General features: G+C 42.8%; 2 protein-coding genes across 16 annotated transcripts in view; one reads left to right on the top strand and one right to left on the bottom strand.

Annotated features, from left to right (window-relative positions):
• PPP1R10 (protein phosphatase 1 regulatory subunit 10) overlaps positions 1-14,735 on the bottom strand; it is a 21,977-nt gene extending 7,242 nt beyond the window's left edge. For 3 of the 13 annotated variants that reach the window (XM_083723478.1, XM_083723470.1, XM_083723468.1), the window contains exons 1-9: positions 14,368-14,514; positions 13,552-13,929; positions 3,072-3,189; positions 2,496-2,582; positions 1,899-2,034; positions 1,599-1,650; positions 1,410-1,487; positions 870-1,040; positions 357-462 (exon numbers count right to left, since the gene is read on the bottom strand). In XM_083723478.1, the coding sequence (XP_083579604.1) occupies positions 357-462; positions 870-1,040; positions 1,410-1,487; positions 1,599-1,650; positions 1,899-2,034; positions 2,496-2,582; positions 3,072-3,178 (737 nt within the window). In that variant the 5' untranslated portion in view covers positions 3,179-3,189; positions 13,552-13,929; positions 14,368-14,514. The other 10 variants (XM_083723466.1, XM_083723475.1, XM_083723476.1 and 7 more) reach the window with 7 other exon arrangements.
• MRPS18B (mitochondrial ribosomal protein S18B) lies at positions 14,117-23,983 on the top strand. 3 transcript variants are annotated; one of them, XM_083725242.1, is made up of 7 exons: positions 14,117-14,221; positions 17,585-17,735; positions 20,023-20,120; positions 20,375-20,443; positions 21,049-21,115; positions 23,321-23,380; positions 23,625-23,983. In XM_083725242.1, exons 1-7 carry the CDS (start codon positions 14,156-14,158, stop codon positions 23,834-23,836), a joined length of 723 nt encoding a protein of 240 aa, XP_083581368.1. In that variant the 5' UTR covers positions 14,117-14,155; the 3' UTR covers positions 23,837-23,983. The 3 variants fall into 3 exon arrangements, 2 of the variants coding, with proteins under 2 accessions (XP_083581368.1, XP_083581367.1); XM_083725241.1 differs by lacking the exon at positions 14,117-14,221 and adding an exon at positions 14,878-15,259; XR_014560651.1 differs by lacking the exons at positions 14,117-14,221; positions 23,321-23,380; positions 23,625-23,983 and adding exons at positions 14,924-15,259; positions 22,260-22,862 and having other exon boundaries at positions 21,049-22,033.

The raw sequence follows: 23,983 nt of genomic DNA, 5'->3' as shown, positions 1-23,983 counted from the left end.
TGTTATTTATCCAATTTATAGCCCTCCCTTTTATCAGAAGATCCCAGGGCAGTGTGAACTCAGATTCTGCCCTATCACTATTCCAAACTTCCTTGCTATAGCATATCTAAAAACCGGTGAACAGAATGGCTTGAGCCACTTTCTCCCACTATTACACCTCATTCATTACAGATAACAAACAAGAGGCCTCCTGTCACCATCAACTCCCGCCTCCTGAAAGAGTTGATGTTACAACTTAGGAAAGTGCTGGCTCAACAGGAATAATCAAAGCTTTCCCAACGCTGGGTCAAAACCCTCCAATCGACAAGTAGTTAAGAGCAATGAGATGAAGTCATCATTAGGATCCAAGGACTTACTTCTGTCTCTTCAGTGGTATTGGCTTCAAGTTGTATTTGTCCGAGGTTACTGCAGCACTGACAGTTTTCTTTACGGGAAGGAGGGATGGAGTCTCCATTTCCAGCCCTGCAAGTTAACGGCAACATTCAGTGTCATAACAGTTTCCAACAACAACTGCAATAATCCCAGAATAGGCTCTGCAAGTGTGGACTGCCTGCCTATCCAAGACTGTAAGCCAGCTGTTTCTAGAATGTATTTTTGCTCAAAAACGTATTATTTTGTTCGCTACATTTATATCCCACCTTTCCTTCCAAGGAACTCAGAGTGGCATACACAGTTCTCTGCCCCCCATTTTATCCTCACAACAACTTGGTGGGGTGGGGCTAAGCTGAGAGGCTGTGACTGGCCCAAGGTGACCTTGTGAGCTCCACAACTGAGTTTGGATTTGAACTCTGCTCTCTCAGGGTCCTAGTCCAACACTCTTAAATGCTACACCATACTGGATCATTAAGCATGACTATGCCAGCACTTACCAGTGGAACGGAACTTAGCATGGCTGGGCGCTGTAGTGCGGAGAGATTTTGGCTTTTCTTTCTTTTTCTCAGGGGTCTCTTCAGGCTTGGTTTCTGATTTGGCCTCCTGAGGCTTCTCCTGAACGGGTGCTTTGCCTTTATTCTCCTCCTTCCGCTTTTTCTTGTCTCGCTCTGCAAGGAAGAATGAAGGTCAGAAGGGTTAAAGTCGGAATACTTCCTGGCCCTTTTGGGATGCAGCTAAGGGAGATTTCATCACTGTTTGTACCTACTTTAAACAATGTGTGCATATACCAATCTCTTTGGTCTAATCCAGTGTTTCCCAAACTTGAATCTCCAGCTGTTTTCAGACTACAATTCCCATCATCCCTGACCACTGGCCTTGCTAGCTAGGAGTGATGGGAGTTGTAGTCCAAAAACATCTGGAGACCAGAGTTTGGGAAACACTTGTTCTTAGTTCTGAAGGATGAGACCGGTTAAGAGCCAGATTTGGCTATTACAAACTTAACCTGAGCATCTGTGAGATAGCACAGAGTCACTCACCTGTAGGCTGGGAGCTACTCTGGGAACGGATGACACCCATCCAGTCGCTGACCAGTATTGAAGCCAGTCTGCGAAGCTCTGGAAAGGAGAGAGACATAAGCACCGAATGAGCTGCTGGAATACAGTGATAGCCAATGTAAGAGGGCATGTGTCAGATTTCTGCAAGTGTCCAGAGAACAGGTTTTTTACCTTCATCCTCACTTGTCTTGCTGAGCTGCTTGACCAGCTTGGCAGTATTGTTCTGACATAGAAAGGGTGGGAGGAAAAAATAGGAGGTTATCACATCAAGCAAAACAGCAGGCTGAAACAATGTGCGCCAGGTTGCTGTACTACTGCACCCAGGGGGTACTGGCTTTGGGAAAGGCGTGTGATCCTGAGAAAAAGGCCAAACCCTCCTGGCCCACCCACCTTGCCACAGGGCATTTCTGCTGCCCTGAAACCCAAGGGCAAGGGTGAAGAGCAACGTCCAAAGCTGTTTCATTGACTAACTTGTTTCAGATGATCCACAGTAAGGGGTAAGTGCTGGAGGGTGAGCAGGATCTGCTGCAGGAGGGGCACGTTATTCGCTGCTTTTGAGCTGGTCAGCCATGTGTTGAGAAGCTTGTAGCCACCAACCTTGATGAATCTGCAGAAAGAGGGGAACACACTTTGTTGAGATAAGTGCTTTGCTCACCGTTCCTAGATGGTTGCAATGAGTGCCTAGGATTTGTAAGACTAACTGGGAGGCGGATAGACAGGCAAAAGCAAAGCAGGGATATGAATATCCTGAATGCAAGTGGGCTCACCCTGCTAACTATTATTATTTATTTAAGTATTATTCATTTATTTATTTATTAATATTCATGTATCATCGAGACCACAAGATGAGTTAAAACATAAAATGCAAAATGCATAAAGTAAAGTGAGTGACTGGACAATTCAGTGGCATCCGTAATTATAGAAATCATATTCCTTTTGCTGGAGGTGGCGACACGAGTCAGAAGTCCACCCCAGCCCCTTTCCTAGACTTAATCCACAGAACTCCCGCTCTGCCTCTGGAACTAGCAGACCAAATTCTATTCATCAGAAACATTCAAAAGTCCTTACTTTGAGAGTATGTCTTGTGTTCTGGTCTGCAACAAGATGTTCAGATAGATGCAGCGACTGACCATCTTCTGGGCATCTTTCATCAAGCTAAAATTGGAGAAAAGGGAAATATTAACTACTACTGCAAGGCCATCCAGAAGATGAGACTGTGTATAGTCACCAGATAATATTTGTAAGGAAAAGGGAGCTTTTTCAGTGGGGTGGGGTGACACACACACAGATACATTTGTTGAGAGAAGGGAATTCAAATTCTGTCAATTCCAGCTCACCCAGTAAGTTGACCTAGTTTTCAGAATTATATGCAAGGTCAGGCTTCAACAACCTCGGCCCTCCAGATGTTTTGAGACTACAATTCCCAGCATCCCTGACCACTGGTCCTGTTAGCTAGGGATGATGGGAGTTGTAGTCCCCAAACATCTGGAGGGCCAGGTTTGGGGATGCCTGCCATAGCTGAACAGCTGTAAACGATGCTGGAGGGTTCTTGCATCGCATGTACAAGGTAAGGTTTTAGTAAGCCATCACTTTTTGGGAGTCACAACAAGCCTTTCAATTATACCCTTAACACTAAAAACCTACTTGAAAATTTTAGTGATTCCTTCGTGTGTTTTGACTTCTCCATCTTTGCCAAGGAAACAGTCCAGTCCTTTCAGGAGTTCCTTTGGGTCTATCGGTCTGGAACCCATGGTTGGAAATTCTGATAAAATACAGGAGAAAAAGAGCGTACTACAGTTAGTTCTAACTCCTCAAAACAGTTAAAACTACACCTTCCCTTTGCAAAAAAAAAAAAAGTGAGAAAATTTCAGGGGGTAGCTTTCAATTCTAGTAAGTGCAAAGTATTATCATGTTTCCTCTTTAGATAAAGTTCTCAGGAGTCAATGTACAGTGCAGAGAAAGGATCAAGATTTGCACTGAAGAGTTATCCTATTCTTTGAGCCAACAAGCGGCTTCCTCAATCACATAAACTTTGGAAAATAAAAAGGAGCAGTAAGCAAAGAGATGGCGAAAGACAGTGAGAAAGAGTGAAGAAATGCTATCCTCTGCACTGATAATTTGTTTGCCATTTTGTTGATCACCATGACCTTTGAATGAGTGTTGGTGAAATATGCAAGCCATTACAAGATATTTTGTTTCCAACTGGAACAAGTATTTTTTAAAAAATAAACATTTAGTGTTTTGCCACATGCAGTCCAAGTCTCATATATTTCAGTCACAACAAATGTCCTTCTACCAAATGTTCTGAGAGTTCTTCCCTACTAATATCATAAGATTTTTTAACTTTTACGAATTTCATAGCACAATCCTACACAATTTACAGTTCAGTGGGGCATACTCTCAGGCACACAGGAGCACAACTAAAGTTTCTCCTCTCCTATCTTAAAGGCAGGATTATTCATACTGGAATATGTAGGCCTGACTCTAAAAAGAACACTGTAAATAATTCAGTGAGATATAGCCAGGCTAAAATATAAAACTTCATGAAAAGTGTGAGAGGCAATATACCAGAATCTAGTTTTATTGGTTGTCGTATTTCTGACATCCACTCTCACTGCTAAGTATGTTTTACAGGAATACAGCAGACAGAAGAGCACACCCATTTAAAATGGGCAAATACACTGAATGAGCATTTACAACAGTTGCTTAGATGCAATTATTTCACTGGGTCACATAAAGGCTTCTGGGACCTAGCAGCTTGCAATTGTCCAGTCTCACATATCAGGAAACAGCCAACTAAGATCCAAGGGCCCTCTCTCTTGTTCCTCCACTGCCATTATTGTAAAAGGAGTAGTCAACCTCCTTTTATTATACTAGCACCTTCAGATGTACATTCAACTCTCATTAACCCACAGCACTTCTATTGCCACGAGTAGCAAAATCAGGCACTCATAGTGCTTTTCCAAGTTTTTGGAAAGGTCCTATATTCCATGGAGGTCAATGGGGGTCATCAGCCAAGTGCACAACCCCTTTTCTGAGGAAAGGGCTCATAAAGTTGCTATGCTCAGAAAGCAATGGTATATTCTGTGCGAGTCAAGAGTTGAAGCTGTGTGGTTAAAGCAGCCTATGGCCATATGCATTTCTACACTGCCAACACTAAAAGGGGGCTGTTGGTGGATGTGCAAGCTTTATGGTAAAAGCTACCTGAAGAGGTTCATGAGTCATGCTTTTTTACTGGCAACTTCCTCTAACGTTTAATGTACTTCTCAACTTTCATGGCCAGTCAAGTTATACTATATAGCTGCTAATTGTCAAGGCCCCAAAGCACAGGGCAGTACCTATGGGTAGCAACTGAGCTAAATTGTAGCAAGGGTTGCCAATTTAGTTTAAATCTGATCCAGTGCATGGTTGTCTCTCTCTCACGAGCACACATCATGGGTGGCAGCTGGTTTGAGACTGTGCAGTGCTCCAGCTGTGCCCCTTGCAATTAAACCAAGAGCAGCTGATGTTTTTACAGCTAACTTCTGGTAGCCAACGTAGGAACTTGCTGGTATAAAATCATGCCCGAGTCAAGACTGTCTCTTCCTCACATCATGGTTTATTAGTCTCTGAAAGAATACCATGTATGATTGACCAACACAAATCTTAGAGAGGCAGTGAGATGCCAATTTCATGTTAAGATTTGGGGCTTCCTGATTTTCTATCTTCTTTGCAAGGACAGCTAGTTGCATCAAGAGGTGTGCTAGCTATTGAAATTGTTCAAAGAGGTAGCCTGTAGCAACCTGCTAAGCATCTTTCTACTGGATCAGGCTCAGATGCCAATCTGAAACAGGGTTGCATCTATGTAAATGTCAGTTATCTAATGGCAATGCAGTATGCATTCTGAAGCACCTTAAAGCCTTGCAAGTTTGATGCAGTAGCAACTGTCTGCGTTGAAAAATGTACTCTCCAATTCAAGAAATCTGTAGCATATTAATATATGTAGCTGCCTGGAAGACTAAAACTACCTTTGTGTTCACTCTCAATGTGAAATTGAACTGGTGACTCGAGTTGCCTTCTGCGGAGGCATTATCTGCCAGCAAGTGTGGTTTCAAGTTGTTTTTTTTAAAATACAGGACTAGACTACAAAACCCAGATCTTCTCATAGCCCTGCTTTTTTTCAATGACTGAGATTTCCCCCTAAATCAATACGGTCCAGGAGGTCCTACATTCTTCTAAATCCTTGAATTTGGTTATTTTAAAAAGTGAGTCCACTGTTGGTGATAATCAATAGGTTATTATGCACTCATATGATGGAAAATTTCATCCAAGGACAGCTGGGCAACTGAGCGGAAGATTGGAAGGTGTTACCAGCTTGTGGTTGCTTGAAGATCTTTTTGCGTGGCTTCAGTCCAGTTCTGAAGCATTTGCATTCAAGGTCCATGTTTGTGAATTCACCCTGTAGTGGATAGGCCAAATGACCAAGTGGGCTTTGGAGACTGAACTCCCCCTTTCACCCCACAATATGGCCTTTCACATGCAAGGCAGTAATACACTGGTGACGAAGACTTGCACTGATGATGCTTGGGCTCAGCCTGCTGTGGCGGTGAAGAGAGGACTTCAGTCTCCAGAGCTGTCAATCTGGCAATTTCCAGCACTACATTCCCAGGAGAAATTCAAAAAATATGCATGTTACTTATGTACAATTTCAGCAACTTCAGTCTGCCCAACCTCCCTAGCCTTGCAAGCAGTGGCACGCTGATAACACCTACATCTGCAATGTGGAGAACTGAGGTAGTAAGTTTAACTAGTTGGTGTTCCACGCCTGTGTTTGAGTGTCTCTCCTTTTGTTGCCATTCGATCCGCTACAAAGATGGACTATAATTTAAAGTATCAATGTGCGCTACAAACCTTGTGAGACTGGTAATTCTATAGAACAGTCCATTCTCAACTTTCCAGGCTCCATAGCTATGGGTTTGTGACTATGTTCCCCACATCCATTTCATGCATGAATTTAGGTGTATTAGTAAAGTAATTAGATGTAAAGTACATTGGACATTAGATGTAAAGTAATGCAAGTAATTTTAAGTCCTCTAAGGAGCAGTATGACACTGACCTTAATCAGGGTTTACTGGACTCCAGGATAAAGCGCCACATTTATGAGAAAGCCCTGTGACACTTCAGAAAAAATAGCACATATGTATTATGGCACAAGCTTTCATGGGCTAGCGCCTCCTTATTTCTGAAAAAATTGGCTCTAGGTTCTTAAGTTTATGCCACGACACTTTGAAGATATCACAGGTCCCGTTTGCTGAGCTTTCAGCTGCTATGAATTACACCCCCTATAAAGAACATTAATCTAAGTTCCCCCCTTCAAAAAAGATGTAATTTCCCTGCATATGCACAAAGCTACAGTATTAGGATTGCAAATGCCGTATAATTATTTTTGTACAGAAGCTGTCCCACAAAATACTGCTGACAGATTAAGAGTCAATACTCTGAAAAGTAATCTGTGTTAGATGACTTGAAAGAAGTTTTCAAAGCAACACGTCCTGTAATAGAATCCTGCAAGGATTATGGACAAATTACTAATGGGGGGTTTAGAGAGGCAAATTAGAGAGGCTGGGGTACATGTACTTACTGTAAATTAAAAAAGCTAGAGTAGGGAATATGAATGGCAGCAAACTACTTTAACAGCTTAGAAACAAGTTGAAATCCTTCATATGCTCCAAGGTACATAGTTAAATTCTGAAAAGGAACGCTATGAAAATGGCAATATGTTTGATTTCAAGATATAATTTTAGCAGAATTATTCTTATTTCTAATTATGACTCACAGCTCTCAATCTCATACTGCCAGCTTTTTCTCTGCAGCTCTGACCCTCTCCTCTACTACACAGCTGTAAAACAATAACCTATTTGAGCAAGACATTGCTATAACATCTCAACAAACTGAAGAGTTAAGAGTTTCGCAGTCATTCCAGGTGTATCACACAGGATTAGTAAAGATAGTCAAAATTCATGCTCATCATGAAGTTTCCATTCCCTGTACAGTAACTATGCATGTAACACTTCAACTCTGCAGAACTTGTTCCCAAGCAAACAGGCTGCACAAAGCCATACAAAAGTTAACAGTACTACTACTAATGGGGGTGGGGTGGGAATGCTGTTTCCTTTGTGAATGTGGATACAGCAATACCCATTCTTTTCTTAGCACATTAGGATTGTTTTAACTGTTTGACAGTGTCAGTTATACAGAGCTGGTTTTGCTATGAAGCCAAAAACTGGTCAACATCCATCCTCCATTAGAAAAACTAGTTAACTGACCATGCTAAAATTTCGAACATACAGTGGGCGCGCGGGTTGCAAACGTGATCCATATGGGAGGCACGTTCACAACCCGCAGCGCCGCTTCTGTTCATGTGCCTAAACCTGGAAGTAACCCATTCCAGTACTTCTGGGTTCGGCGCGGTGCGCAACCCGAAAATACACAACCTGAAACGTCTGTAACCCAAGGTATGACTGTATTGAAATGTGACATGCAATTCAGAAAAATAAGGGCCATGTCAGATCCTGGCAAGTCGACAACAGTATACTCCAATAATCTTCCTATAGCTGACTAAACCTCAAATATATGCTATATTTCCCAATAAGGCACACAGGGGAAGATTTTAGGGCCTGTACTCATTAACATGCACATAAATCCAACCCTCAGTAACCTTACCAGAAATGGCAACTGTGCTTGTCTCCAGTCTATACAGTTCTAGTATTTGCAAACAGGGACACGATTTTACTACAACTTGGCACAAGAGCTACTACGTAGTGCCCAAGCAAACAGATCCAGTGTGAAACACAGTTGGCATTTTAAATATTTTTCTTCCAAATTAGAGGTAACATATTCCAAATACTAATCACAAAAATACCCCCCCCCCCCAATAAATACGAATAAAGGGCCATTTAGGATCAAAGCCTTCATTTCGTTTTTAAAAAACCTTGAAAGCCGTCTTTTCAAAGAGCAGACTGAAAACATAGGAATTCAATCAAACTCTGTCTTATTTAAGACTCAGAACACCATTTGGAACAAATTCTAAATACATCTGCACTCAGTCATGCCACTCCTATTTTGAAAAACAAAAAAGGCAAAAAATAGTAAAATGCCAGATGAACATAAAAAAGGGAAGTCTCAGCATTCATTCCTTAACAGTTAACACAACTACTTTTCACACTTAGAAATGCTTCCAGAGGCAGATATAACACTAGGCAGTTAAATGTACTGGTTCCTTGATCATATACAAACCTTTTTGAAATTAAACATTATGCCACTTTCATAGCGTATATCAAAGGTCAAAAAGGGGGGGAAAATAATTGCAAGGTAATTTGTTTTTTAAAAATACAGATATCTGACACCCTGTAATTTAAGGTGTCAGCAAAAACTCAACTTGCAATAAAAACACTGTAGCATGTTGTACCTTCGCTAAAGAGAACACATTTTTTATTAGGACAACTGTGAATTAATGCTTAAATGTTTCATCCATGTTCACACATTGTGTAAAGTTAAAAATTATCAACTTCCACCCTACTTCTAAACCAAAAGCACGGATTTGGAAAATAAATTATGCAAGGAACCTCAAGCAGTTCCCCACAAGGCACTCCTGTAAGAATGCCTTGTGTCAACTGCTGCCATACAAGCAAGCAAGCCGATCACTCAAAGAGTTACTTGCTCCCATTGTATTACTTTGCTATCTTGCACAGACTCCTGTCAATCTTTTTACAAAAACACTACAGAATTTGGGCTTGCTGAAGCATAAGTAACATGTAGGCTGTACCATAGAAAGCCAAAAACTGGACGGAGAACCAACTAGGAAGATACAGGCGATACTGGAACCACAAGCTAAGCAGGTCTACTCATCTATTCAGCATTATCCTCTCCCAAATGCTCCAATTGTCCTGAAAACAAGTTCTCCAGGATTGGACTCCATGGGGAGAGTCATTTGATACTTACAGTTTTAGAGAATGGACTCGAGATTTTAATCCAATTAAGACATCTTCATATCCTACAATTCTATTAATATATGTTAGCAAAGTGTCTTAAATAAATGTGTTCCCAAGGGAATTACTGAAGTGACAGTTGCTTATTGCAAGTTTTCAGATCACCCCTCACTCCCACATAAAAGTATGTCTGCTTCATTTTCTATGAAAGGTACTCTGTTCACTATGGTAGTGTGCTGAATTTCCACTCTAGCAAGTATGGGGAAACTGATCTGTAGCAGACAAGCAATTCCACTTGAGGTCAGCATTTCAAAAGTGCAAAATTCAAAAAGCCAGTTTTAATTTTAACTTAGAAGTAGCAAAACCACCTAGCTTGAGGCTCATACTGACTTTTCTAAGCAACGGCGTTCATGGCATCCAACTGATCTTTCTTTTTAGGTTAGCTCCTGAATTAATGTCACAGGTTTTCAGATGGAGCCAAGATTTGATCGGAACGTTAAACGTGAAATCCTGGATAGACTTGAAAGTAAATCTCACTGTTGAGAGGATTTGTTTCCAAATAGGTCTTGTTAAATTCAAGCTGCATGGCTGCTGCTGCAGACCGCAGTCCTGCGACACCTTTCAGACCAATTTATGGCATTATGTTAAACGCCAATAAATTTCCTAAAAGGAACGGACAAATTGCCATAACTACTACGGGAAATGTTAATTACTCAGGTTTCTAGTTTGCACCAAGCTTAATTACACTTACATGGAAATTGGCCCCACTGAAATTTCCAGTTAAGAATGATTTTCTCAAAAGGGAATACCTTTTCCCTCACAAAGTGTGCAGGAAGCAAGGGGCCAGACTACATGTACTACTGTTCATCAAATTTAGGTCAAGGTTCTAACTTAGTCCATGTTTCCTTCAGCAGCAGTTAAGAGATGAAGAAAAAGAATGCTAGACTTGTGGGGAAGTTACTAAGGAAGAGCCAACTTTTCAGACTGTTGCTTTTACACTATGCACACACAGGATCTAAACCAGCTTGTCCCAAAGTCTTGTGACATTTCATTGCCTCACCAGCTCACTGGCTGACCTAATAATGTAGGTATAACATTTGGCAGAGAAGCTAAGCCATAAGGAAACAGGCCAAGACTTCTGAAGCCCGTGGCACCACTAGTCTTTATAATGCTTAACTGGGCTGCAGCTCTTTTGCCAGGCTTCCAGAATTGAAATTTCAGAATACCAAGCCAACAAAGATTCTAAAGCATTGTTTTTCCTTAAGAGGGAATCCTTCAAACAATGGCTTTAAGGGGAGTCTTACGCCACACTACTTGCCTTACTTTTACGAGTTTGGGTAAATTCCTAGGTAAGCCACTGTGCTTCCAGAAAGGCTGCTACTCACACCAATACTTTGCTTATCTTAAAACTGAATTCCTTATCTTTTAAAATAGAATTTTAGTTCAACGACACTGCTAGTTTTTATTATAACTTTTAAGCTCACACGGTGTTGGAATTATCACTCTGATGTGTCTTTACTGAACCAATATGAACATCTGCTGTTGTGCTTTAAGGATCTAAAGCCTATTAGGAACTATTCTTGATGCACCAATGCTGCTAGTTATCCCCTAACTGTTGTGGACAGTATGTTTTATTCTCCTAAGATCACGTCACCTCTAATGGAGCGTATCAGTTTTGAAATTTAAAGGCCACTTAATCTGTGCATGATCTGAACATTATCCAATATCCGAATTTTGAGATGAAATTGTCTTCTGCAAAGTTTACTTTTAAGAAGCTTGTATTATATAAGCTGACCTCATTCTATTCCCCACTCCCAAACACAAGTTAACCTGACAATAGGTGTCTTTCTTAATAGGGCACTTTGAAATATTCTTCAAGAGAAATGACAAGTGCCTCAGTGCTATAAAGACTTCTAGCCAGAAGAGTGTCATTTGTTCTTTCGGGGAGGGGAGTGTTACAATATGAAATGCTACCACCGGAGGTGTAGATGGAGGCATTTAAATTCTGCTTTGTGAAACATTCCCCACAGAAAGTAAAGGATCCAGTGCTTAATGGGGGGAAGTCACAAGGGCAGCATCTCTAAAATGCTCTTTGATGTTCATGCAGACCCATTTTAAAAATCCAGATTCCGCCTGTTTTAAGGAATTAACCAACTTAAACATTAGTGTCCTAAGCAGATTGGCAAACATTTAACACCCTTAACAGCCTGCATGCATCAGTAGGTGTCACTTCATGGCGCTGACAATGGAAGAGAACAGCAGCAAAAAAACAAAAATAAAACAAAGTGGTCTGGAACAGAAATGAAGGTTGTGAAATGTAATTAATACCAGAAAGAGTTTGCTTACCAGGTGGAATTGTGGCTGTTCCCCTCCCTTTGATGAGGTAATACAAGTGCTGGATTCCCATTTTTCCTAATGATAACTTCTTTCCTAGTACATTGTACAGGAACTGTGGAATGTGGCAAATTAAGACAAAACTTACCCCCTCCCCCAGCTGTGTGCATGTGGCCGGAGAAAATGCAGACACCCCCCCCTTTTATAACTTTTCCAGCAAGTGTCATTGACACTCGCAAAAGATTTGGGGTCCAGTGGTAGCATTTCATCTCAGCAATTAATTTGTCTGAACATGCTTTCCCAATCAAGCCCACCCTCAAAGAAACCTAGAGATGAAAAAAGGGAAGGGGAAAAGAGAAGGAAAAGACACAAAACAGTTTGCCTGCCTGATACTAAACATAAGCACTTGACAAAAAATTCCTAATACAAGTACAGCAGACAGACATGGGAGAAATAACTGAAATCCAAAGCTCATGTGATGTTGAAACCTAAAAAAACACATTGTGGATTTATGATCATACTTTGCACTTATCAAGCTGTATCTAAAGATCTCCTCCTATATATGAAGTGGGAGTGGAATTTCATTAGATCGGTTTTTTTGAAAGGCGATGAAGGGGAAGGTTAAAGCGTTCTCCCCCCCCCCATCATCTCTCCTTCCTCCATTTCATGTCTGCTTGCTTGGGGCGCCAAACACAAGCTATTCAGGGGGAGGAGTTTACTACAAGCTGCTTACATCAGCTCCCTTGCCCAGCAAGCCTTGTGGGTTCTTGTACATGAGGAAGGAAAGAGGCAGCGACGCCATTTTAGAAGCACAGGCAATTAGGAAAAAAAGCAAGAGGCTTTAGAATCTATTAAGAGGAAACTATAGCAATACAATCCCCACCATATACACAATTTGTAGCATATTATGTCAGTTCTATAGACTAGAACCTATTTAACATACACAGTTTGGGGGGGGGGAGAAAGGAATTTGTCCGCGAATGCCGGAGATTCAAAGAACCTCCCATTATTCACTACTATAGGGTTAACTCCACTCCCCCCCCTTCTTTTACCCTCCACTTGGGAGGAGGTAGAAAATGGCATTAGAAGGTCCTGTAAAGGAAATATACAATGCTGCTTGTCAGGGACAAAAGATAAAATAGCACCGCCATATTGCAGCAAGGGGAAATAAATAGGATGAACATTTTAAAAACATTAGACCTCATTTGAGTCCGAGAAAACTCTTAATTGGCTTTTTTTTTAAAAAAATTGAGTGGTTTAAAACAATTTTCCCATCATGTTGCAATCTTTATTTTTAGATTGCTAGTTATTTTTTGCAGCATTACATACTTACATATACATTATAAAACCTTCCAAGTTTTTTTTTTAAAAAAAACCCCACAGCCCCCACTTTAACATTGACAAATTTAGAAATACTGACATATCACCCTGTATTTTAAACTGTCTAACTACTGGCTAGAACAAAGTTATTGCTTTCTTCATCCCTTCGCCTCTTACCCTGCAATCTTTATGTACAGATTGCTTATTTAGCTCCATTTCTCTGTCTCCCACACAAAGAAGTAGTACTTTATGGCTCAGTCACCACCATCTATTATGTGGGAGCTCATTAACCCTTGACAAGTCCTGGAGATGATGGATTATCTGAGACCATCATGCTCCTTATAAATATGCATTTTAGGTGACAAAATGCCCGAGTCTTAAGGGTTAACACCTCAAACAAAACCCACTTCCCCTCCATTTTTTTGTCTTTTCTTCGTGCCATTAGCTCACTTCGACACGGACCAATTTTCTTTTGGTCTGTTGGTTGAAAATGCGACACTTACTATCCAATTAATTTTCTCGTCGACAGCGCCTCAAGGTTTAGCTTTTTTTTTTTGGATTAAGCTGTGTTTTTAAAGAAAAAATATTTGGTTTTCATTTTTAAAAAATATAGCAACTTTTTGGACGGTCAATAAATAACAAAAAGTTGCCTATTAAAAAAATCAGGGAAAGTTGTTGCTAAATATTAATTTTGTTTTTTTATGTTTTTTAGTGGCGGTTCTCCTTCAAGGTCACAAAGAATTTCATCAGCTTCCCAATACAGACGATCTGAAATGTAGCTGGCTTTTTTAGTGTCGTCTCAGAGGCTCAAGATTGTGGGGGTATTTTTCTCTTTGTTTCGCGGAGCAAGTTCGACGGTGGTATCTCAAGCCAAACCAAACCTATAACAAGAAAAGAGAAAAAAAATCACAAAGTTAAGCTTAAGAATTTAAACTCAGAGGGGGAGAAAAAGCAAGCAATAAAACCGAACTGTTACGTAACAACAAGCCTTTGTTAAGGAGAGGAAGCCGCGACGATCATTGGGGCGGGCGGGGGCGAAGAAAATATTTTTTCCCCTTTTCTTTTTAAGGGAAGACGTCCCTTTAAAATTAAGTTGCTCGGTTTTAAATGGGAAATATTTCCTTTGGGGAGAATTCATTTAAGAATAGTCTTGAAAGGACAATTTACCTCCAGGTACAGCCAATCAAATAATTTACTAAAAATCGCCAATTAAGACGCATTCTGGGAAGGGGGAAGATAAAAATAACCCTAACGTAATGCCCCTTTGTCCCCACCCTAGCCGTTCCCCACAATAACGTTCCGAGATACACCGTACTTACCTTTTAACAGACCCCAGAATGGCCGACCCGGGCGCGCGCGGAGGCTTTTATATGAGGCCACTCCCTCTCCCCAACTCCCCCCTCCCATCGTCGCGCGATGCGGTAAAGAACAAAGGCGAGAGCGCGCGCCGCCGCCCCACGCCGACACAGTTGCCCGGCCAAATCCGAATCAAAATTTACTTCAAAGCACATCACCTGAATCGCATTTTGAATTCCAATCGGACTAACTGAGCCGAAATAAAAAATTCCGCCCGTGAAGGTTGTGGCGCAGTTAGTAGAACACGAATACGCATGCGCGATCCGTTGCCAGACCTGCGACGTGTGCGCGCTCGCGCGCGGCCTCCGCCCTAGTTTCCGTGGGGGGCAGGGAAGGTGAGTGCGAGATGGCGTCACAAACCGAGCATGCGCTTAGCTCGGTGGTTGACGGCGAGTACCGAACTCGGCACAATGGTCAACCATTGTGCTCATGCGCAGTGAAGAAGCTCTCTCTTTGGGGCCCTGGGGGGGGGTTTCGTTCGGTGGGTTGTGGCGCAGTGTTTTATTGTGGGGAGCGTTGTGCGCGTGCGCGAGACTGGGCTGAACGGGGGGAAGGCCGCGTCATAGCAAAACGCGAATTTAAATAAATTTCCATTTTGTTTTTTGTCGTAGGGTTTTATATGTGAATAAATACCGGAGGCTGGTGGGGAATAAAAAAAATTAACTATGGGCCCAAAGCTGTCGATGCCCCAAGGGCACCACGTTCAAGGTCACCTTGAGGAAGGAGCGCTATGGCGCATGCGCAGCGAAACCTCTGGACTCCAAGATGGCGGCCTCCAGTTGTGCCATGCTGCTCAGCAGGAGCTTGGGCTGCTTGGTGGCTCGCACTGTGCTTAGGAGGCCTCTCTGGGCGCAGGTGAGGAGCCTTTTATGTTTCACCGGGGACCTCGCCTACAACTGGAAGTATTCGTTTTACTATGCGGGGTTAGAGGCTTCCGCAGAAACAAAATGGTTTCTCTTTGTGCTCCTACTAAATTCGGCTAATTCTGTTCCCTTCTCCTTACTTGACCTTCTCTAATTCTGCATCGTTGTTTCTTTTACCTGACAAGAAACCTTGCGCGTTTTTAGGGCTTTAAATGACGGGGCTCTTCCTCTTCTTCCCGCTGCAGAAAGCTGGATGCCTGTATCCATGGTTACATCGCTGTGTTTATGTAGGCATTGTAAACCATCCATTTATCTATTCAGGAAAAAAAATCTTAAACTACTGTTTCTGTATTAAATGTCCGCTACGGCTTTGTAACTGAAATGGAATGCGGTTTTGGACTTGGGAAGCATGGGTGTAAATTCTGTATTACAGGCTGTGATTCTTACTTTACAATGTTCCAGTCTCTGTCCGGAAGAGATTATAATCTAAAGTACCATATCAGAATATAATTAATTACCGGTAATTGGTGGTGCCCGCATGTTAGTGTGTTAATTCACCTTTATCCTTTGCTAAGAGCATTAGCCAGTTAATGACAAAACAGCACAATCCTATCTATGCTGTAATAGGAATTTTATGGTCTTAGATATATGGTAATGTTCATAACTGTACCAACCAAGCACATACATAGATCAGCACAGGAAGGCCAACCTGGAACCATTTTGATTCCTAAACTGAAGAAATGTTTTCTCTGCAAGGTCAAAGTGGAAAAACCTCCCCATTGTCTTTTCCCTCACAAATCCTGTCTTAAGGGGGTTTGAATAAGGTGTGAGCCTGTGACATGACCAGGAACTAAGTATTTATCATTACAAAAGACTGGCCAGGCTCCCCAGGCAATCCAATCAAGTAACCTGCTAGACAGGAGATAAACAACAACAGGAGAAAAACAATATTAAAATTTCTGTGATATATGTATGATGTTTCTGGGGATGGTCTTGATCTACAGGATGGGAATTTCAAAAGTCTTTATAAGGCTTTGCACACCATTTTTCTGGGTCCTCCTTTCCCGCGTGTGAAGGGAGCACCCTGTTGCAACAGATCAATAAAGATCAGGCTTACTAGCTGCTTTGCTTCTCAATATTCTCTGGTTGGCCTCTGTTATTCTCTCCTACCAATAGGGAACCTATGTAAGGATTCTATATGGGCTCTTGGATACCCCATAAGGGAAAAGGGCAATTTTTTTATTTACAACAATGCCTACTCAAATGAAAGCCTTGTTGAAGTCAATGGGGCTTACTCTCGAGTAAGGCAGGGTAAGAATTGCAGCCTGATTTAATTACTTGCTAAATTCATAGCCAGTTCTAGTCTCTTTTATATAGCTTTAATAGAGGACAAATTATTTATTAAATTTATTAGAGGATAAATAAGCTAAATCTATGTTAGCCTCTCCATGTTTCTTCATTTTATTTACGCAGAGAAAGCTCCCCCTGCTGCTCTTCATCTGAAAAGCCCCCCCATCCTTCCTACAGCCAATCAAAATAAGACATTCCCTCCCATAAGCTTTCAGTCTAAAAAGGAGAAGGGTGGGGGAGAAAGCAAAATATACCAATTCTTTAAAGTGTAACAATAGCTATTTCTAATAGGCTTGTTCATACATTACAGTGGACACAGGTGCAAGCTATCGCTTACACTTGGTGATTTGTACAGCTCAACTATTGTGTACACTGCTTGATGGAGGAGAGAGCATGCAAGCTCACTTTCATTCTTTTAACTATGGTTAACAGACAGGAGAACTATGTCTTCTCTGTCCCATAATGGATATTGTGTGAAGCCAGGATCTCAGAATTCTTTGAATTCCATCATAACTACAGAATTCCCCATACTGACCATCTTAATTTCCCTATAGGAAAAGTGAAAATATGACTGCTACTTATTTTGCATAGTTTCGAGAAAGTATGAGGATACGGTAGTTTTTTTGTCTTCTATTGTGTGCTGAATTGGCAGTGGAGATGGCAAATGGGGCCCTTAATTTCTGAACACTTCATTGAGGAATATAGCTTTTTGAACTTGCTGTGATGTAATACCAACAACAACAACAACAACAATTACTGTATTATTATTACGTAATTTGTATGCCACCCACCTGACCGGGTTGCCCCAGCTACTCTGGGTGGCTTTCAACAAATTGTAAAACATCAAATATTAAAAACTTCCCTATACACGGTTTCTGCTTTAAAAAAAAACAAAAACAAACCACTGTCACCATTCATATCGATATCTGCCTTTTTACACATGCCTTGCTTTGCTTCTGCCCTTTAGAATGTATCCAGCATTTCCATCCTGCAGCCCGAGCGATTAACTTTCCGTATTTACAGCACAGAGGCCGGCGAAGCTGAACCCACAGAGCAAGCGGCTTCTGAGACAGAATCACGTTTTAAAGAGAAGCCGTGGGAGTACTTTGAGTCTGAAGGTATCTGGGGAATATAAGGACAGCAGCAGTGTGTGTGTGTGTGTGTGTGTGTGTAAGTGGTGTTGTGTCTTTGAAGAATAGGGCATGAACTGCAATGACATTCATGTGACTGCAGATCTTTTTACATAGATAAAAGTGGATAATGCTGGGTTAGTCAGTGTGGTGCTTTCCAGATGTTGTGGACTCCAACTTCCACCAGCCTTGGCCTGGATGGCCTGTGGATTAGGGAATTGTAGTCCACAACATCTGGAGGATGCCACATTGGCTCATGTTGGCATCTGTCTGTCTAGGGAGACAGTGGACGAGTGCACCTTTGTGAGTGAAGTCAAACCATTGCAGAGTTACAGCACCTGCTGTGGCCGTAGGGGCTGATACTGGAGAGACATGTTTTGTTGCAGCTGTGGCAGGTGAAGGTGTCTGATTGTGCTGCTGCAGGTGTACCATGGAATTTCTTCTCTTTGTACTCATCCCAGTGGTTATTCCTCCTCTGGTCATTACTGCAGATACACAACCTGACTGTCTCCAGGCGCTGCGGTCGCCACATTGGCTACTCCTGGGATAATTCCCATGGCCAAGAATGTTGACCTCTGCCTGTATGTAACAGTACAGTTACATACAGGAGCTGACCATTGGCCACTCTGTTTGAGGCTGATGGGCATTGCAGCCCTGAAGGCGGTTTGGAGTTGGTGACAAGGGTAAGGGCCTTTTTAGCTGTGGCTCCCCACTTGTGGAATGCTCTCCCTGTTGTGGTCTGCCTGGCGACATCATTAACATTTCTTTGATTCCCGGACCGTCCGCAATCCGGCCCCTGGGCCTTAGTTTGCCTATCCATGTGCTAGACTTTACATTTTTCTTTTTTTAACCCCACATACACCATTACGTACATGCAGTTCTTATAAGTGTGCTATGCCTTTCTCCCGTGGAACAGCATACAAATGGTTCTCAGAAGTATTTTTTCCAGGCATGTTTGCTCTGTGTGATTTCCCTTGTATCTGTTGGGAACATGCAGTCATTGGCTCTCTGCTTTGGGTTCGTGCGGCTATCTTGTTTTCCTCCTTCCAGCTACAGTTGCGCACTAAGCTCACTGGGTCAAGTTCAGTCACTGGCACCTCCAGTTGCTGGGCTTGGAACATTCTTCCTGAAGCTCTGGAGAGCCATTGGCAGTATGACACCAGATGACCCATTGGCCTGATTCAGTATAAAGTAGTTTCTTCTGGCCATCTATGAATATTTACCAGATTCTCAGTAAAGAATGGTTAGCAAAGCCATAAAGTTTGCTTGGGGCACATAGCAGTAGCAATTGGGTGACTGCTAGATTTTAAAACTCACTGAACTCCCAGCATGCAATTCTGTGCTGTTTTTATTTATATAGCACTATCAGTGTTCATGGTGTTTTATAGAGCGTTCTCTGTGTGTGTGTGTGTGTGTGTGAGAGAGAGAGAGAGAGAGAGAGAGAGAGAGATTAGGATGTAAATTTAAACCGCAGAGGGAGGTAATGGGGTCAAGGCAAGAAAGAGTGAGGCAAGGGCAGTACTGGATGAAGAGCAGCTACATAAGCTCCAGTTGATTTGGGAGTGAGAACTAAGCAGTTAAGTAAAAACCCTCATGAGAGCGGTAGGTTTTGAAGGAAGAAAGTGCTATGTGGGGAGTTCAAGCCACATGGGGCAGCAGGGAAGAGGAGCAGGAAACTTTGGGGAAACTGAGGGTGGTCAAGTCTTAGGAACAGATATCTCTGGAAGGAATACAGTGGGGAATTAACAGCTGAAGGATAGGCTGAGACAGAGCTGCAGAGAGGCTCCGAGAACAGTTTCGCACTAAGATGGGAATAAAATCTATTGAACCCAGTGGGACCTACATTTGAGTAGCCATGCATGGGCTTGTGCTCAAAGGGAAAGAGACAAAGGGATGCATGTAGTCTTGGAGAGGGTGTGTTAAATAATAATTATTTTTTTTGAGTGGGTGTGGTTCATCACAACACCAACGTTCCTTTAACCACCATCTGTGATTTTGACAAACGGTGCAGTCGAAGCCATGACTTTCTCGGGGGTAAATTACATGGCTTAGTGGGGCTTGCTCACAAGTCAATAGAGCTGCAGCCCACGTTTCCTTCACAGGACAGTAATCCTGTTGTTTCTTCTGGGGCACGCAGTGTGAAGTGGATGTGTACTTGAATCTGTAATAGTTGGGCTCAGGAGGATGAAAACTTCTGCTGTGTTGTCCTTTCGGAGAGCCTTGACAAAATGCGGCTGTGATAGACTGGCATCGTTTTCTCTCTCTCCTGCTTTAGAATACATAGAAAGATATGGCAGCAATCCCGTCTGGTTCGGCTACCGGCGCAATCACAAGGGCCAGATTCCACCACAGAAGACCCGGAAGACTTGCATTGTGAGTGTGTTTCTTTCCCCCTTTTTTGTGATGTGTGCCAGGAAAACTAAGTTCCAAATGGATACTTTGCATCAGAGAGAGAGAGAGAGAGAGAGAGAGAGAGTAAGTATATGTATAGAGACAATACCGTCACTACTTTTTGGACTGCCTATAGTATCCATTTTGTGGTGGAACCAATGATACTTTTATCAATACCAGCACCTCTTTTTTTATATATATGTAATGACATTCATTTGATACGTTTGTTCCTGCAGAGAGGAAAGCACATCTGTGGGAATCCCTGCCCTATCTGCAGAGACCAAAACCTCTTCTTGGATTATAGGGTAAGAGGAACCAAAATTTGTTTCTGAATTGAAATAACCTGCTTTTCAACTGAAAGTCTCCAAAGCAGAGAACAAGACTTGTTAGAAATAGTATAAAAATTTGCTACATTTTGAAAAGGGGGTGGGGGGGGATTGGTCGCCATGTTAATCAGAACAGCAGGGACTGGTAAGAGAGGTAAAAGTACAACCTTCAAGGCCCTCCAGCTTCCTTGCCTTGACATCTTAAGAGCCAATAAGGGAGGAATGAGGTGACCTTCCCTAGAGAGGACACTCTGTGGCTGCAGAGAAGGCCCCTGGCTCACATCGCCACCACAGCATGTCACATGGCCCTAAATGGAAGAGCTATGTAGCTCTGTGGTCAAGCATCTACTTAGCATTTAGAAGGTCCTTGGTTCGATTCTCGGCATCTCCAGGTAGGGCCAGGAGGGATACATCTGATGTCCTGTGGAACAGCTGCCAGTCAGTATCAACAGGACTGAGCTTAAGATGGACCAATGGTCTAACTAACAGTATAAGGCAGCTTCATAGTGAACTGGCAGAAATAGCTTTAGTGCCCATGATCCCTTTTTTGAATTGTAACATGTAAAGTCTGATTATTCCTGCAGAATGTGAGGCTTCTGGAGCAGTTCATCAGCCCCCACACAGGCATCGCCTACCACCCGACACATACAGGTAAGCCACCCTTTGCCCTTTATACCCCCCCCCCCATTCCACTTAATTCTACATCCCTGCTGTTGTCTACCTTGTTGAGGTTTCTGGCACTGGAAGGAAGTGAGAATTCTATACCAGAGAGGCTCTTCTCAGCCTCCAAATTCTTTCCCATTGTACTAGAACTTGTGGTCACTCACTAAAACTGGTTAACAGTGGATTCAGGGCAGACCCCCTAAAAAAACAACTGTTTCACGCAATACATATTTTTTTAGGGAATTCACTGCAGCCAGATGACCACAAATTTAGACAGCTTTAAAAAGGGGTTAGTCAAATACATGGAATAAATATCTATTAGGCTTCATTAGCCATGATCCTAGTCCATTGCCTATTTATTGCACCTTTCTTTCAAAAGACTCATGGTTGTCTTCTTCCTCTCCAAGGCCATCCATGGAGCTTTGTGCCTGAATTGGGATTTGACCCTGGGTCTTCTGAGTGCAGCAGTAATCATTATTAATTTTGGCCCTGTTAGGACAAACACCACAGAGCGACTGGACTGGACTGGACTGAAATAGTTGACAGCACTAGAAAAATTCTAGCTTTCTCCCGTCTTCTCCACATATTAACCAACTGGTTCCTGCACTCATCATCTGAGGCCTTTCTTTGTGTGCCCCCTCTACAAGAATTCTGGAGGGTGGCAACACAAAAATGGGCCTTTTCTGCAGTGGCTCCTTGTTTGTGGAATGCCCTCAGGGAGGCTCGCCTGGCACCTTCACTACATATCTTTAGGCGCCAGGCAAAAAGGTTTCTCTATAACCAGGCCTTTGGCTGAATAAACATTCTAAGACCTTTTAAATGTGCTGGGGGGTATTTTATTATGCATTTTGCGTACTTATTTTGTATTTTTATGTTGTGAACCACCCTGAGATCATTGGAAGAAAGGTGGCACAGTGGTACCTCGGGTTACATACGCTTCAGGTTACAGACTCTGCTAACCCAGAAATAATACCTCGGGTTAAGAACTTTGCTTTAGGATGAGAACAGAAGTCGTGCAGCGGCAGCAGCGCGGCAGCAGCAGGAGACTCCATTAGATAAATTGGTGCTTCAGGTTAAGAACAGTTTCAGGTTAAGAACAGACCTCCGGAACGAATTAAGTTCTTAACCCGAGGTACCACTGTATACACCACTTGCTTCAAGACCTGCTTGTGGGCTTTCTGAAAAAGCTGGAGGAAACAGGATGCTGGAGTAATGAGCTTTGGTCTGATCCAACAGGGCTCTTTATGGTTTTTAAAAAATATATATTTTTCTAGGTGCCACTCAGAGTAGCCTGTCAGCCAGAAGCATAGTTTTGCTGCACAACCTGACCTTCTTGGGATTGGTCATGCTGTGTGGCCAGGTTTTAGGGAAAGGATGGTAGTTGGGTGGGAGGGTACATGCCTTGCAATACAAGTTCCCAGGATTAATCCCTGGCATTAACAAGCAAACAAGGCAGCAGGTGATCTGCCTAACATGCTGGTGAGCGAGCCACTGCCAATCACAGGAGGCAGCACTGGCTAGACTGTCAGGTAGTTTGACTCGGAATAAGGCAACTTCCTAGAATTCCTAGAAACATGAGCCTTCTCATTTTCCTGTGGAAAGGCCTGCTCATGCCCAAACTCCATAACTTTCCAGCTCTTTTGTGACATCAGCTTCATGATTACTCATGAAAAAGTTCACTTTGGAGAATCGACTCCATGAGTAGAGAAGTTGGCCAGCCCAGGTTCTAAGGTATAAGAAGTGTTGGATTTCTGTTATGCCACTGTGCAGTTTTTGGAGTCACAGGACTCTGTTTACATTCCAGACTGTTGGAAGTCTGACGGGAGACAGGTGTTGATGTTACTGGTTTCCTGTTTCTTTGTACCAGTTGGTTCTCTGACTTCACAGAGAGCAGATGTATATTCTTTTCTGTCCTGCGTAGTTAGATATAAAACGTAGTGCTGTAGCATATATTTCTCGTCCTTCTGCTGCTGTTTGTATACTCTGCGGAATGGGAACGTGCCTGAAACTCCGTCAAAGGCTTAGGTCGTTAATCACCTTCGGAGGAGATTCCGAAGACTTGACCGGAGGAGTAGCTCGGTCGAACGGAGTTCCAGCAGATAGACTCTCCATCCCTAAGTGCAAACAAGTTTTTATTTGCATGCGACTGCAGTCTCTGCTGCACTTTGAAATGTTTGCCTCCTTCCGTCGCAGGTATCTGTATGAAGAAGTATCAGCAACTGACCAAAGCTATTCATATGGCTCGGGACAGTGGTGAGTGGCATGAAGCTGAGCAAAGGAGGGGAAGAGAGTTGGGTTGAAGCTGGAGGGGGAGGGGATGCCTGCAGGGCTGTGTGTGGGATAATGCAGCCCCACCCGTACTCCATATCAGCAGTGGGAGATTCTGCAGACCAGCAACAGGGAGATATTGTGGGTGTGGGAGGGGGCGTCATTCCATCTTCTTTGGAGATAGCAAGAAGCTGTCTTTCTGACATGTTTACTCCACCCCCTCCCTCAGGCCTTTTATCCTCTAGCGTCCCCTTTGTCACTTTCCACGAGGACTACAGCAACCGGCATCCAGCTGTCACCAAGACCCCTCCGTCCCCAGCCCTGCAGAACAAGACAGCGTGGTATGAGTGGTATGACTGGCAGCAGCCCCCGGAGAAGGAGATTCAGCGGATGAGGAGGATTTACAAGGACTACCTGAAAGAGGAGAGCAGTCCCCCGTGAGTTAGGCAGGTGGCACTGGGTGAAACACTCCCTAGTGGTTGTAGAATTGGTCCTTGAAAATATTTTGAACATCCAGTTTGGATGGATAGATCTTGGCTGCCTTCTGTTTGCTCATCTACCCATGTGTCAATAAAGTCAAAGACCTTA

The sequence above is a fragment of the Podarcis gaigeae genome (assembly GCF_964106915.1).
Source record: "Podarcis gaigeae genome assembly, chromosome: 2".
NCBI lineage: Eukaryota > Metazoa > Chordata > Lepidosauria > Squamata > Lacertidae > Podarcis > Podarcis gaigeae.
Note: the sequence above shows the minus strand (reverse complement) of the source record. Positions and strands in the feature narration are given on the sequence as shown.

Coding starts and splice junctions, on each gene's coding strand:
- MRPS18B (XM_083725241.1), top strand. CDS start 15,170: ATGGCGGCCTCCAGTTGTGCCATGCTGCTCAGCAGGAGCTTGGGCTGC. Junction 20,121..20,374: donor AGACCCGGAAGACTTGCATT/GTGAGTGTGTTT, acceptor TTGTTCCTGCAG/AGAGGAAAGCACATCTGTGG. Junction 20,444..21,048: donor ACCTCTTCTTGGATTATAGG/GTAAGAGGAACC, acceptor TTATTCCTGCAG/AATGTGAGGCTTCTGGAGCA.